The 17,079-nt window shown below is 38.0% G+C and overlaps 1 protein-coding gene across 2 annotated transcripts in view; it reads right to left on the bottom strand.

Annotated features, from left to right (window-relative positions):
• The window catches only part of ABCB7 (ATP binding cassette subfamily B member 7), a 202,540-nt gene that overhangs the window by 34,596 nt on the left and 150,865 nt on the right, over positions 1-17,079 (bottom strand). For both annotated transcript variants that reach the window (XM_008703059.2, XM_040630520.1), the window contains exons 5-12: positions 6,293-6,425; positions 5,169-5,437; positions 4,448-4,536; positions 4,268-4,355; positions 3,093-3,267; positions 2,034-2,191; positions 1,316-1,479; positions 1,028-1,157 (exon numbers count right to left, since the gene is read on the bottom strand). In XM_008703059.2, coding sequence (XP_008701281.2) covers positions 1,028-1,157; positions 1,316-1,479; positions 2,034-2,191; positions 3,093-3,267; positions 4,268-4,355; positions 4,448-4,536; positions 5,169-5,437; positions 6,293-6,425 — 1,206 coding nt within the window. The remainder of the gene's footprint in view (positions 1-1,027; positions 1,158-1,315; positions 1,480-2,033; positions 2,192-3,092; positions 3,268-4,267; positions 4,356-4,447; positions 4,537-5,168; positions 5,438-6,292; positions 6,426-17,079) is intronic.

Here is a 17,079-nt window from a genome sequence, read left to right as displayed (position 1 = left end):
AGTGAAGGGGGAGGACAGTGCACAGTGTCAGTTCATTTGGGGACCTTTTATAAGTTACATATCCCTGTCTGATCACTTTCTTACAGTTCTCCCAAGAATTTAATTCAGATTCTAGGCTGCAACTTGTTCCCAGGTCTCTCTATTGGCTTTTAGCATAAGAAAAAATCATATCCTATAAGGCATCCTTGTTGTCTTCTCAGATTTTGTCCTCCAAAGTCGTTCAACAAATACTAACTACTTACTACAGGTCAGGCACAAAGAGGACATGTTGGTACAAAGAGGACAGTGGTAAACACGGCATACAAACATGGAAGCAGACAGCCAAACTGCTTCACTAGGTCAAAAATTGTTCAAAATTACAGTAATAATTTTCATTTACTAAACAATTATGTGATGGACATTGTGCTTGGTGCTTTATAAGATATTATCTCTAATTCATAATTCTATCCTGTAAGACCAATGGTTATTACCATTATTTTAAAGATAAGGATACTGAGGACCAAGACCACACAACTTAAAAGCGTTAAAGCTGGGGTTAGAATCTAGATCTGTTTGTCTTTAGTCTGGGCTCTTTCCTTTATATTACGCTATCTAAGACAAAAAACAATCTTACCATCATGCAGATTTTCCATTCACATTTTTTTAGTCTTTTTGGTAACAGAATTGAAACTGCAGGGCCTAATGCTTTCTACTTACTTAGCATATATTGACCGTTTGTTTTTTTTTTCCTTTTTCTTTTTTTTTTTGAGAGAGAGAGAGCCCGTACACAAGCAGAGCAGGGAGGGGCAGAGGGAGAGGGAGAGAGATAATCCCAAGCAAGCTCTATACCCAGCCCAGAGCCCAACATGGGGCTCGATCCCATGATCCCTGAGATCATGACATGAGTCGAAATCAAAAGTCAGACACTTAACCGACTGAGCCACCCAGGTGCCCCTATATTGACTCTCTGAATTCAAATTATTCTAACATAAGATCTACCAACCCAGTAAATCTTCCCCCAAATAGCTTTTTTCTTTTTTTTAAATACCTGAGGTACCACTCCCACTGCCCTCCGAAGGCTTTCCAGGCTGACATCTTGTATATTTTGACCAGCAAGGTAAATGTTACCCTTTTGAGGCTCATAGAAGCGAAACAATAGCCTTACTATTGTGCTTTTTCTGAAATTGGAGACAAGGAAAGGTTATTTAGCTCTTACTGGCATTAGGAAACCCCTGTTTAAAACCACTGTAATCATTTTATTATGATAAAGAAAAAATATTACATTGGGAATAATCAATCAATGATGCAGAATTTTATAAATAAGTGAATTACCCACCCTGACCCACTACCTCCTACAATGGCCACTTTCTTTCCTGCAGGGACTTCAAAAGATATTCCACTAAGGACTTTCTGCCCCTCAATGTATTCAAAATGCACATTATCAAAGGCCACCGAAGCTGTCTGTGGTGTGATCTGAATGGGAGATGCCATTGCTTTGTCCTAGTAGGGAAGAGAAAAAAAGCCACTTTATACACCATGTAGAGTACAGCCATGCAGGCAATTTTCTAATTCACATTGGGAAATTGTAAATAATGGGGAAAGAGAAGGTTTATAAGTAGAGTTAGACCACTTCCAACCATGCTTTTGAAGATCTGGGTTTTTTTCACTCCTAAGGTCAAAAACTCTTAAATGCTTTGGTTTTTGAGCAATTTTGGGGGGCAGGTAGGGAGATGGTGGGCAGGGGCGTAAGGAAGTTGAGGATGTGAGGAAAGGCAATCACATTTTATATCATTTTTAGCAGAAGTAAATCAAGTGCAAGTACAAATAATTCAAGTTAACAAAATTTAGCTTAAGGTATAATATTTGCTAACACTGTAAGGTTTCTAAACATGGAAGTAAAAGCTCTAACAACCTCTTAATACACATGATAGCTCCAATTCCTACAAAAAAGAAACCAGTTTGCTAACATGGTGATGTAAATATTCCTTTAGAATAATCCTATTAATGGGATGATGCTCACATGCTTTTAAAAAGGTACTGAATAGATTACTTACTTTAATTCGAGTGTCTACCTTGAGTAGAGTAAACAAGGTGTTCATATCTATGAGTGCTTGTCTCGTTTCTCTATATACAGTTCCCAGAAAGTTAAGGGGTAATGAAAGTTGAAAAAGCAGTCCATTCACCATTACTAGATCTCCAACGGTAAGGGTACCTTAATATGTAGTTGGCAGAAGAAAAAAAAGGTGTTTTAGATGTTATAAACTTTTCCAGCTTAAGATAGAAAGTTTACAGTCTATTATTCTGGAATATACTTCAAAATGCATATAACAAGCAACTCTTAAGTCTACTCAAATCTCAAAGCATTTTAATCCATTATTTAGGAATATAGGGTACTTGATGTAAGTAGAATGGGAACCACTCACCCATATACTATACATAATATTAAAAAAAAAAAGACTGGTTTAAGGGAAGATAGAAATGGATGGCTAGAAATCTCTCCTTCCTAAGACACTAGCAAGGTTCTTTGCAATGTGAAATAGAAAATTTTTTAAAAAGTATATATTAAAAAATTGGAACAAATGAGTATCACGATGGGAATGATAAACCATGTATTAAGGTCACAGTGAATGAATAAATCCTGAGTAGGCAGGTTACAGAAAGGAGGCAGAGACATTATTTACTTCTGAATGTTTTACAAATGAATCTTTCTAGATTAAAGTGTAACTACTAATTGTTAAAAAAAAAAGTGTCTGCATTTTGGTCCTTTGGACTAAACACTAAATTAATTACATTGCTTTCCAGGTCCACAAGAGAAATTAGAAATATTAGATGCTAAAAAAAAGAAGTTACTCCTGAAAGAATCAGTATGTAGCAGTCCTAACTACTGAGGGAGCTAGTGCTAACCTTGTAGTGTCAAACAAAAGGAAGTTAAAAAAATTATCATACAATTAAGAAAACATATTCTGATACAAAAAGGAAAATACTACAAGGATGTTAAAGCACCTTACTGAATATGCTTTATAGTAAGACTAATATACACATTCCTTTCATTAATCTTTATTTATAAAGGTTAAGAAAAACATCTGTAAATGTGAAAACTGCAGATCCATTACCTGCCACAATTCCCTGACTGGCGAGCACCATAATAGCCGTTAAACCAACACTGAAAATAGCACTTTGACCAAAGTTCAGCATAGCCAGAGTAGAGGTACTTTTCAATGAAGCAGTCTCATATGTCTTCAGAAATCTATCATATCTTTGAGCTTCATAGTTTTCATTATTAAAATACTACAAAATATACAAAAATAGTAATTACATGCAAGTACAATTAGAATTTATTATTTTAAGTGATCAGTATCCTTTTCATCAGACTTTATGTATGGATACAATTTTATACTGCATACTTCATTTTTAAAAAGTGACTTTCAATACATTGGACTATGGTACTCCTGCAGTTTTCCACAATGAACTGTATTTGAAAAGTCCATAAAATTCACCTCATTTTGATGAATGCCTGGTTAATTTAAACCCAGATCTAAAAAAGCTGTTAATGGGGATGCCTGGCTGGCTTAGATGGTGGAGCAGATGACTCTTGATCTCTAGGTTTTGAGTTCGAGTCTCACAATGGGTGTAAAGATTACTTAAAATAAATAAAATCTTAGAAAAACAAACTGTTAATAGCATTTCCTTCCCAAAGCCTTCCCCTGGTCCCCTGAAACTGAACTGACAGTTCTCATTGCCCCCACCACCATTATGCCTTCTTATATAGTCACCTGCATACTTACTTTAATTCTCCCACTTGATGGAGTTAATTCTGGGAGGGCAAGGATTAAATATTAATCACTTTTTACCACCCTCCCCCATCACAAGACCTAGCATAGTACTTTGGACATAAGAAGCATTCAGAAGTATTTGATAAATGGAAAGATGAACACATAAATGAAACAATGAAAAGCACTATGCTAGGTACTCTGAGGTAGAGAGAGTCAAGAACTTACATGTCAGTTAGATTAGCTTAGTGTTCATTCTGAATCAAGGTGTTAACTATACTCTTCTTACTTATAAGTTAATTCAGAAGGTAAAATTCTGATGCTGCCACGCAAAAATGGAGGTGGAAAAAGAGGCCAATTTCCAAATAAAGAAAAATAATAAAATACAATTACTCCATCATACCTGGAGATCCTATCCTAATCGGATGCTCTAACTTAACAGCACCTATTCAGTTAAATGGCAGAACAAATCTTTGTGCAGTGTGAAAGGCAGAGGAAAGTATAATTAAACATATTACCTTCACAGTTTCATAATTCAGCAGCGAGTCTATAGCAGCATTACCTGCATCATTATCCGCTTTGTTCATTTCTATTCTAAATCTAGTTCTGTAAGACAAAGATGTGCACAGGCATGAAATTTTTGCTATAAAAGCATAACTAATTTCTGAACCTTGACTGGCTCCTGGGAAATACTTTACCTCCACCGTGTAACAGCAACCGTGAATGCTGTGTATGCACCAAGTGTCCCAAGGGTTACCAATGCAAACTGGGCACCACATCTATAATACTGGAGAAGCCAAAAGAAGAAATGATAAACAGTCATTGTTCTTGACAAATAGTTTATAATATACAACAGCAAATACCAAAGATTTTAATAAAAAATATGTTGATGGGAAGCTGTATAAGTAATTAACTGTGTGAGGAATCAAATACTTCAGAAAAGCTACTTTAGGTAGCAAGGGAAGAAAGCCAAACTACACTTGCCACATTGATACTACTGTCAAATGCTGATAAAAAAATAATGCAATAAGCCTTAAAAGGAATAAAGAGCATATACACACTTTTAATTACAAAATATGAAATTGCTTAGAATGTTATAAATCGTGAATAAAAATCTAGATAATCTGAGCATACCAGTCCAAGTCATATACAAATATTTCTGCCAATGAAAAAAATTACAAGCACTAGTTAAATGACTGATCCATATGTAGAACTGAACAGCTCTTTACAATAACATGATAAAGATTTTGGACAGTCCCTTGAAGCTTGTGGCAAAATAACTAAATTAACTGTAAAACCCTTCTGATACTGTGGAATTTTGCTTTCAAACCATGAGCATTCAATAGCACAACAGCTTCAAGTACTAAATAGCTACCAATGAGAATGATAAAAGCTTGTTATGAAAAATGTTTTACTTACCAAAATACCACTGACAAGAGTCACCTCAAACATGATGGGAAGAAGATTAAATACTAAAGCACTCAGGACAAAACTGATACCCCTTGTTCCTCTGTCAATAGCCTTTGATAAAGCTCCTGTCTGTCTACTCAGGTGGAAAGCCAGATCCAGGTTGTGAAGATGGAGAAAGACATTTCTGGCTATTCTTCGGATTGAATTTTGGGCTACCTTGCCAAATACTGCATTTCGAACTTCATTAAAAAAAGCAGCTCCAGCTCTTGATACACCATCTAGCAATACATTCAAAAGGAAAAAATACGTTGTAAAAACATTAGGATCATAGGAGTGTAAAATGATAAGTACATAGTAAGTAATAAAGTGTTTATACAATAAATGAATACATCACTGAATACTTACATTAAAAGAAACCTAGAAAGCAAGCATCTAGCCTAGTGAGTACCAATCTTTCCACCACCAAGGATCCCTTTCAGTGTTATTTTCCTCTATAAATTCCAGATGTTGAAAGATTTTTTTTCCAACTAAATACTTTTTAATAAATAGCAGTCCATATGGCTTTACTGTGGACAAATTCTAATCTACTTCAATTCCCCTAAATAACAAATGATAAAATCAAGATCCTGAAAAATCAAGTGCCTTGACTAAAACAAGCCCGTGTTCAAGTCTCCTGAGTCTCAAAAAGTGTCCTTTCTAACGCATAAGGGAACAAAGCAACATGTTCTGTTCTTTAAAATGGTAAATTTGTGTCATGGCTATTGGATATAATTTAATAAAGCATTACTGTACATATATCATTATTTAGCTACTTCTCATTAAACAACAGCAAGAGAATAACTAGAATTACTGAAAAGGTTATCTGATAAAGAGACCACTGGAAGTGGTTGTTATGAACTCTATGTCTTACTTCATGTTATTTTTTTCTAGAACTTGAAAAATGAGGCTGTTACAGAATTTTTAGAAGGTATATCATAAAAAGAATTAAAAACTATGTATCAAAAATCTCACATAAAAGATAAGTATCCAAAATGCTAAGTTGTGTTTGTGGTGAAAAGGTCATCTGCTAAAATATGATGAAACCCTCCTGAAGAAAGGCAACACCTGTAGACAGATTAAAGAATCACACATACAGCCAATCAGAACTGCCGTTGCCATGGTTGCAACTGTATTTGGTGCATCACTTAGGTTCAGCATGTTTCCCGACATCTGGTTGAGGCTGTCTACAGCATATTTAAACATGAAGGGGACCACAATATTCATGGCCTAAAAATACAAAAGCAGCAATTACCCACCATATACAAATGTATTTTCTAAAAGTATAAATATTTACCTTAAGTTAGTATTTATGGGAATGTCCAGATATTAATCACTTACTAGTAATGAAATGATTTTCCCAGTTTATAAAGATAAAATCTTTGGCACTGGAGAGCTGTCATTTCAGAATTCCTACCTCGCACTGATTGCCATGTTAATATTCATTTATAAGCTACATGCATTCGTCAAATACTCATGCCTCCACGAAATAATCCCTGATCATCCACTCAAAATGTTCTCTCCATTATCTGAAATCGTTACAGAGCTTACAGCACTTAAGGCAAACTGCCTTATCATTATTTATGTATACATTTTTCTTTCCTAGTATATCCTTGATGATCTGTATCATATTCCCTTTTTTTGTCCCACGCTTGTTGAGAACTACTATGCTTTTTTAGTAGGTATTCATCAAATACGTAAAATTATTTGTTAACCAAAATAAGAGTATAAATAAAATTATTTAGCAAAAACATATCTCAAAATCAGATAAATTACAAGCATCTGTGGCTGATTAACCACTTGGGAAAAAAACAATACTGGTGGTTAAGATGGCGGAGGAGTAGGGGTCCCCCTTTTCAGCTGATCCCCTGAGTCGAGCTGGATGGGTACCAGACCATCCTGAAAACCCACGGAATCAGCCTGAGAGGCAGGAAGACACATCTGGATCTCTACAAATGAACATCTCCAGCGCTGGGTATTGAGGTATGAAGCAGGGAGCCGTGAAACCCCACACAGATATCGGAAGATAAACGGAAGGGGGAGGGAGCCTCCGCGCACTGACACCGGGAAGCGGTAGCCACCTGCACTGCGGAGAAGGCTGGACTGGCCAATAGGCACCCACGAGAGCAGACTGAGACCTTGAGCTTGGGAACATGCATGCGTCAAAACTGAAAACCGGAGCTTCAGAGCGCTTACTGGAACAGACTGAGACCGGGAGCTCAGAAGCGCACACGCGAACAGACTGAAAACCTGCGCTCCAGAGTGTGCGCGAACCTCCCTGAAACAGGGAGCTCGGGAGCACGCGCGGGGGCGGCTGGCGGTGTCAGAAACACAAAGGACAGAGACATGCCAGCCCTGGAAGAGAGGGCTGGGATGCTGGCTGCAGGGTTTTTAGCAGCACCAACAGAAACAGAGTTAAAGAGGCAGGAAGAGCTCAGTGGAGAGCGACTGCGATTTCTCTGTTCTGAGACAGAGGCTGGGATTCGGCCACTGCTACTCTGACTCCCAGAAGAGTCACAGAAAACCGCCAGGGAAAAACTCCAGAGAACAAAAGCCCAGAAATACCAGCTCACATTGTGCCCATCCCCATCCACCCTCGCAAGGGACAGGGAGATTCTACCCAAAAAGGGTTGCCTGAATATCAGCGTGGCAGGCCACACCCCAGAAGGCAGGCTGAAAAATCAAGAAGCCCACATCCCTAAGGTCCCTATAAAACAAGAGCACACTGCCTGGGTCCTGGTCAATAATTTGGGCTATGGGAAACCATGCAACCTATCCTCATCAGAAAGACGAGGACAAATCGCCCCCAGCAAAGAAACAATAACGAGTCTGTGGCCTCTGCCACAGAACTGATGGATATGCATATAACCAAATTATCAGAAATGGAGTTCAGAGTAACAATGGTCAAGATGATGTGCAGACTTAAAACAATGTTACTGAAAATATTAACAAGAATAGAGAATCTCTAAGGGCGGAAATGAGAGCAAAACTGGCAGAAATTAAAAATGCTATGAATCAAATGCAGTCAAAACTAGATGCTCTGACGGCCAAGGTAAATGAGTCAGAAGAGCGAATTAGTGAATTGGAGGATGGGATGGTAGAAGAGAAAGCTAAAACAGAAACTAAGCTCAAAAAAATCCAATCTCAAGAATGTAGGATACAGGAGATTACTGACTCAATGAAAGGTTCCAATGTCAGAATCATCGGCATCCCTGAGGGGGTGGAGAAAGAGAGAGGTCTAGCAGAAATATTTGAACAAATTGTAGCTGAAAACCTCCCTAATCTAGCAAAGGAAACAAGCATTCATGTCCAAGAGGCAGAGAAGACCCCTCAAAAATTCAACCACAACAAACCTACGCCACATCACATCATAGTGCATTTTGCAAATATTAGATCCAATGATACAGTATTGAAAGCGGCCAGGGCAAATAAATTTCTCACGTACAAAGGCAAAAATATTAGGATTATGACAGACCTGTCTACACAGACCTAGAATGAGAGGAAGGGTTGGGGGGGCATTTGTAAAGCTCTTTCAGAGAAAAACATGCAGCCAATGATGCTTTATCCAGAAAGGCTGTCATTAGGAATTGATGGAGAGATAAAGACCTTCCAGAATCGCTAGTCACTGACCAATTTCGTAACCACAAAATCAGCGCTACAGGAGATATTACGGGGGGCTCTATAAAAGTAAAAAGGCCCCAAGAGTGATACAGAACAGAAATTTACAATCTATAGAAACAAAGACTTTATAGGCAACACGACATCATTAAAATCATATCTCTCAATAATCACTCTCGGTGTAAATGGCGTAAATGCTCCCATAAAACGCCACAAGGGTGCAGATTGGATAAAAAGACATGACCCATCCATTTGCTGTCTACAAGAGACTCATTTTGAACCTAAAGATACATCCAGACTGAAAGTGAAGGTATGGAAAACCATTTTTCATGCCAATGGACCTCAACAGAAAGCTGGGGTAGCAATTCTCAGACAGATTGGATTTTAAACTACAGACTGTTGTTAGAGATACAGAAGGACACTATATTATTCTTAAAGGATGTATGCAACAAGTGGATATGACAATTATAAATATCTATGCCCCCAAAAGGGTATCAGCATGATACACAAGCCAACTCTTAACCAGAATAAAGAGACATATAGAAAAAAATACGTTAATAGTAGGGGACCTCAGCACTCCACTCTCAGCAATAGACAGATCACCTAAGCAGAAAATCAAAAAAAGAAACAAGAGCTTTGAATGCCATACTAGACCAGATGGACCTCACAGATATATATAGAACACCACACCCCAGAACAACAGAATACACATTCTTTTCAAATGCACATGGAACGTTCTCCACAATAGATCATATGCTGGGTCACGAAACAGGTCTCAACCGATACCAAAAGAATGAAATTATTCCCTGCATATTCTCAGACCACAATGCTTTGAAATTGGAACGCAATCACAAGGAAAAATTTGGAAGAAACTCAACACTTAGAAACTAAAAACCATCCTGCTCAAGAATGATTTTTCCTGGGTAAACCAGGAAATCAAAAATCAATTTCAACAATTTATGGAAACCAACAAGAATGAAAACACAACGGTCTAAAAACTATGGGACACAGCAAAGGCAGTCCTAAGGGGGAAATACATAGCCATCCATGCCTCACTCAAAAGAATAGAAAAATCTAAAATGCAGTTTTTATATTCTCACCTCAAGAAGCTGGAGCTGGAACAGAAGAAAAGGCCTAATCCATGTACGAGAAAGCAGTTGATCAAGATTAGAGCCGAGATCAATGAATTAGAAAACAGGAGCACAGTTGAGCAGATTAACAGAACTAGAAGCTGGATCTTTGAAAGAATAAATAAGATCAATAAGCCACTGGCAAGACTTACTCAAAAGAACAGAGAAAGGACCCAAATTAATAAAATTAGGAATGAAAAGGGAGAGGTCACAACCAACACCAATGAAATAGGAAGGATCATTAGAAACTTTCATCAACAGCTCTATGCCAATAAATTAAACAACGTGGAAGAAATGGATGCCTTCCTGGAAACTTATAAACTACCAAGACTGAAACAAGAAGAAATTGATTATTTAAATTAACTGATTAATTATGAAGAGATTGGAAGCAGTGATCACAATCCTCCCCGAAAACGAGAGCCCAGGGCCCCATGGATTCCCCAGGGAATTCAACCAAACATTCAAAGAAGAAATAATACCTATTCTCCTGAAGCTGTTTCAAAAAATAGAAACACAAGGAAAACTAACAAACTCATTCTCTGAGGCCAGTATTACCTTGAACCCCAAACCAGGCAAAGACCTCATCAAAAAGGAGAATTACAGACCGATATTCCTGATGAATACAGACGCAAAATTCTCAACAAGATCCTAGCTAATAGGATCCAACAGTACATTAAAATGATTATCCATCATGACCAAATTGGATTCATCCCTGGGATGAAAGGGTGGTTCAACATTCACAAATCGATCAGTGTGGTAGATCATATGAACAAGAGTCAAGAACCATATGATCCTCTCAATTGATGCAGAAAAAGCATTTGACAAAATACAGCATCCTTTCCTGATTAAAACCCTTCAGAGTGTAGGGATAGAGGGTACATTCCTCAATCTCATAAAAGCCATCCAAGAAAAGCCTACAGCAAATATCATTCTCAATGGGGAAAAGCTGGAATCCTTTCCCGTAAGATCAGGAACAGGACAAGGATGCCCACTCTAGCCATTATTATTCAACATAGCACTAGAAGTCCTTGCAACAGCAATCAGACGACAAAAAGGAATAAAAGGTATCCAATTTGGCAAAGAAGAGTTCAAACTGTCTCTCTTCGCAGATGACATGATACTCTACATGGAAAACCCAAAAGACCCCACCCACAAACTACTAGAACTTATAGAGCAATTCAGTAATGTGGCGGGATACAAAATCAATGCTCAGAAATCAGTTCCATTTCTATACATGAACAATGAGACTGAAGAAAGAGAAATTAGGGAATCCATTCCATTTACAATACCACCAAAAATCATACGTTATCTCAGAATTAACTTAACCAGAGACGTAAAGGATCTATATTCTAGAAACTACAGATCACTCTTGAAAGACATTGAAGAAGACCCAAAAAGATGGAAAAATATTCCATGCTCATGGATCGGAAGAATAAACATAGTTAAAATGTCTATGCTACCCAGAGCAATCTACACTTTCAATGCCATCCCGATCAAAATACCAATGACATTTTTCAAAGAACTGGAACAAACAGCCCTTAAATTTGTGTGGAACCAGAAAAGGCCCCGAATCTCCAAGGAACTGTTGAAAAGGAAAAACAAAGCTGGGGGCATCACATTGCTGCATTTCAAGCTGTACTACAAAGCTGTGATCACAGACAGCATGGTACTGGCACAAAAACAGACACATAGACCAATGGAACAGAACAGAGAACCCAGAAATGGACCCTCGGCTCTCTGGGCAACTAATCTTTGATAAAGCAGGAAAAAACATCTGGTGGAAAAAAGACAGTCTCTTCAATAAATGGTGCTGGGAAAACTGGACAGCTACATGCAAAAGAATGAAACTTGACCGCTCTCTCACACCATACACAGAGATAAACTCCAAATGGATGAAAGACCTCGATGTGAGACAGGAATCCATCAAAATCCTAGAGGAGAGCATAGGCAGCAACCTCTACGACATTGGCCACAGCAACCTTTCATGACACATCTCCAAAGGCAAGAGCAACAAAAGAAAAAATGAACCTGTGGGACTTCACCAAAATCAAAAGTTTCTGCACAGCCAAGGAAACACAAAAAAACTAAGGGGCAGCCCACGGAATGGGAGAATATATTTGAAAATGACACTACAGAAAAAAAGACTGGTATCCAAGATCTAGAAAGAACTTCTCAAACTCAATACACAAGAAACAAATAAAGAAATCAAAAAATGGACAGAAGATATGAACAGATACTTTTCCAATGAAGACATACAAATGGCTAACAGACACATGAAAAAATGTTCAAAATCATTAGCCATCAGGGAAATTCAAATGAAAACTACAATGAGATACCATTTACGCCAGTTAGAATGGCAAAAATGGACACGGCAGGAAACAACAAATGTTGGAGAGGATGTGGAGAAAGGGGATCCCTCCTACATTGTTGGTGGGAATGCAAGTTGGTACAGCCACTTTGGAAAAGTGTGCAGGTCCCTTAGAAAGTTAAAAATTGAGCTACCCTGTGATACAGCCATTGCAGTACTGGGTATTTACCCCAAAGATACAGACATAGTGATGAGAAGGGCCATATGCACCCCAATGTTCATAGAAGCTCTGTCCACAATAGCTAAATCGTGGAAGGAGCCGAGATGCCCTTCAACAGATGACTGGATTAAGAAGATGTGGTCCATATATACAATGGAATATTACTCAGCCGCCAAAAAGAACGATTTCTCAACATTTGCTGCAACATGGATGGGACTGGAGGAGATAATGCTAAGCAAAATAAGTCAAGCAGAGAAAGACAATTATCATATGGTTTCACTAATTTATGGAACATAAGAAGTAGGAAGATCAGTAGGAGAAGAAAGGGAAGAAGAAAGGGGGGGGGTAAACAGAAGGCGGAAGAAACCATGAGAGACTATGGACTCTGGGAAACAACCTGAGGGCTTCAGGGGGTGGGGATGGGATAGGCTGGTGATGGGTATTAAGGAGGGCACGTATTGCATGGTGCACTGGGTGTTATACGTAAGTAAGAAATCATGGAACTTTAATAAAATAAATAAATTAAAAAAAATAGAAAACGAAAAAAAAAAAAAAAAAACAACCCACAACACTGGTAGATCTATTTGCCCCACAAAAAGATTCCTTTGGTCAGAGAAGGGATGGGGGAATGAGTGAAATTGGTGAAGCGAATTAAGAGGTACAAGCTTCCAGTTATAAATAAGTCTTGGAGACTAAAAGTACAGCAGAGGAAATATAGTCAGTAACATTGTAAAAATGTTGTATGGTTACTACATTTTTGTGGTGAGCACGAAATAATGTATAGAATTTTTGGATCACTTTGTTGTACACCTGAAACTAATACCGACACTGTATGTCAACTATAGCTCAATAATAAAAATTTAAGAAGATTCCTTTGCTCCAATACTAAACAAAACCCACTAAACACCAAGCTAAGCTTTCAAAAACCAACCTATTTCTCCACGAGAATACACCAAGAAATATGAATATGAATATGAATACTGCTTTCATATATTCAAGGCAAATATTCAATCACTCACATTTCACATTTTCTGCAAGGTTACAGTATCAAAAACACTGCCAAAGCTTTAAAGAAATTAAATTCATGTACATTAATAACATGTGAAAGCAATTCTTTTTTTAAAGATTTTATTTATTTATTTATTTGAGAGAGATAGCATGAGCAGAGTGGGTGGGCAGAGGGAGAGGGAGAAGCAGACTCCCTGCTGAGCAGGGAGCGCAAAGCAGGGCTCAATCCCAGGACCCTGAGATCATGACCTGAGCAACAGGCAGACACTTAACTGACTGAGCCACCCAGGCACCCCGAAAGTAATTCTATAAGGCTTAATAAAAACAATGAAACCCCAGCTCTTGTTAATGTCCCATTATTGTATCATTCATCTTTGTTAAACATAAAAAATATTGTCAACAAGCCTAAGTTTAGCTGACAGCTGATAGGAGCTACATAAATCTTACCAATCACCATTTCAAAGTAAAGTATACAAGTGTCCTAGCAACCAAGGAGGTTCAACAATAGCATTAAAATACACAGCAGATGTTGGAACACTTTTAAGAATGTAACACTATGGGAGAAATTGCTTAAAATTTTTCTAACTTCTAAAATTGAATATAATAGCAGGTTTGACGTATGATAATTTTCTCAGTTTTGATTTCTATATAATCATATAACCTCAAGTTCCTGCTTCTGCCTGAAATGGTCTGCCTGCCTGATTTACCTTTCTTCCTCTCCATTTTCTAAAAACCACTCTGAATACCATTTCCATCAAGATGCCTTCTCTGAGACCTGCAGCCCATTCGGCACTTTTCATCTTCCAACTCCTCTTTTTCACAGTTTATACCTCTGTATTTGTCTTTTTTACTATATATTTATCATTTGCTTTCTAGGTGCAATGTTCATGGATATACTGGTTTCTCAACCTCAGTTCACAAACCTTTTGTGGCAAAACAAACATTTTGTGAACAACAGCTACCAGAGTCCTATATGGTGCTAGGTACCTTTCACAAAGGTCACAGCTGAATGAAATTAACAATTCTATTCAATGGACGACCCTGTAATTGAGGAAACTCAGGTTCCATGAGGTTTAATGACCTATCCGGTAAGCAGCAGAGCTGGATTAAAATCCAAGACTGACTTGTAATTCAGAATTTTTTTCTAGTATACCATAGCCATATTAGCAGCTCATAAAGCAAGGGACCATATCATTCTACTTCATTTGTACCCTAAAGCAGATGCTCTCAAATGTGCTGTTGAAACCAGCTATAAAGTATGGTACAAGTAATTTTTAAAAATTTGACCAGATTCCAGGGTTTCTGTATAATAAGACCACATCCCCTCACTTGCATTCTAACACAACTTCTTGAGTGGGAGAAAAAATGATAGTTACAGCTAGCACACAATTCTCATAACTTAAAGCCTATTATATCTTTGCCACAGCCAGGGTGAGTAGTGACTGAAACTAATGTATTACCAAGAAAGTTTTGTTATTTTACTTTCTTGAAAACGTGTTAGTTTGGTCAAATTTGGGAGCATCCTTGTAAATGTGTAAAGAATGTAGGTATCATCTGCCCTGTATTTTTACTGACAGAAAAAAGGCAGTTAGCACACTGCTAAGAACATGACTACCTCTAATAATAACTGTTGATTACTTCCAGCTTTCCCAAAAAAGTAATTTTAGAAAGGAAAGAAATTTAAAAACACCAAAGAAATTGAAAGGAGTATATTATGTATAGATGTTTTTATTAGTACATGTGTATTTGCTGCACTGGCCTTGTATTTTGAGCACAGGGGGTGGCAAATATTGGTTTTCCCTAATACCCTGCTTTCACAAGAACTACACTTAAACCATCTCAGAGAAATGTGAATTTTTAAAACTTTTTCTTTTGAAATAATTGCAGACTCAAAGGAGGTTGCAAAAGTAGTACAAAGAGACTCATAATCCTTCACTCAGTGTCTCCTACTGATGACACCTTATATAGCTGTAGTTCAATATCAAGACCAAAAATGTATACTGGCACATTACTATTAACTAGACTACAGAACTCACTCAGTTTTTTCCATATTCATGTATGTGTGGGGATTGTATGCGTTGCCTATATGGTCCTATGCTATTTTATCCCATCTTCAGATCCATGTAACCATCACCACAATCAAGATACAGAACTACTCCAATCAAGATACAGAACTACTCCATCACAACAAAAGAAATCTCTTGTGCTACCTCTTTACATTCACTCCCATCCCACCTCGCCCCACACCTAAATCCCTGTCCCCTGGCAACCACTAATCTGGGCTTGATCTCTATAGTTTAGTCATTTTGAGCATATTATATATATGTTTGCAATCTTCTGAGACTGACCTTCTTCTTCACTCGGCATGATGCCCCTGAGGTTCATCAAGGATGATACATGTATCAATAGCTTATTTTTAAAAATTTATTTGAGAGAGAGAAAAAGCACACAAGTGCAGGGAGAGGAGGGACAGAGGGAGCGAGCGAGGGAGCGAGCGAGCGAGAGAGTCTTAAGCAGACTCTGTGCTGAGCATGGAGCCCAACATGGGGCTTGATCTCATGATCCTGATATCACCTCAGTGGAAACCAAGAGTCTGATGCTTAACCAACTGCACCACCCAGATGCCCCTCAATAGCTCATTTTTTTTATAGCTAAGTACTCTTCCATGGATGTACCAAGTTTATTCAACCATTCACCCCTGAAGGACATCTGGTTGTTTGTAGTTTTGGACTACAAATAAAAAGACGCTGTAGAAATTTTCATACAGGTGGTCATAAGTTTTCATTTCTCTGGGATAAATGCCCAAGAGTAATGGGTAAATCATATGGTAAGTCTACACTGAACTTTTTAGGAAACTGCCATAATCTTTCTGAGTGGCTGTACCATTTTCTATTCCCACCACCAGTAAAATATGAGTGATCCAATTCCTCTGCATTCTCACCAACATTTGATATCATCACTATTTTTTATTTTGAAGCTATTTTTTTTAAGTAGGCTCCACACTGGGGCCCAATGTGGAGCCTGAACTCATGACCCTGACACCAGACCTGAGCTGATATCAAGAGTCAGAAGTTCAACCGACTGAGCCACCCAGGCACCCCTTTATGTTGAAACTATTTTAATAAGTGTATAGTTATATCTTCTGGTTTTAATTTGTGTTTCCCTAACAGCAGTGATGTTGAACATCTTTTCATATTCTGATTTTCCACTCATATATCCTTTTTGGTTAAGTATCTGTTCATGTCTTTTGCAAATTTTGTAACTGGACTGGTTTTTTGTTTTTGTCTTTTGATACTGAGTTTAAGAGTTCTCTATATATTTTCTAGATATAAAGGCCTTTGTTGGATATGTAATTTGCAAATATTTCTCCTGGTGTGCAGCTTGTCTTTCATCCTGCTGAGGAGCCTAAACTTCCACCCTCCCCCCCAGCAGCCATAAGGAGTCGCTTCCTTTAGGAGTCAATGGAAGCCACGGCAAGAACCTGGACTTTTAACCCTTCCTGAAGTAATGAGGCAGCAGCTCATCCCCACTGGAGCAGTATCATAGGAGGCCTGCTAAACAAAAGATTTTTTAAAAAGCCAGAGTCTCATACCATAATAT

This window comes from Ursus maritimus, assembly GCF_017311325.1.
Source record: "Ursus maritimus isolate PB19 chromosome X unlocalized genomic scaffold, ASM1731132v1 scaffold_X1, whole genome shotgun sequence".
NCBI lineage: Eukaryota > Metazoa > Chordata > Mammalia > Carnivora > Ursidae > Ursus > Ursus maritimus.
The sequence above is the reverse complement of the archived record's forward strand: the minus strand, read 5'-3'. Positions and strand labels throughout refer to the sequence as shown.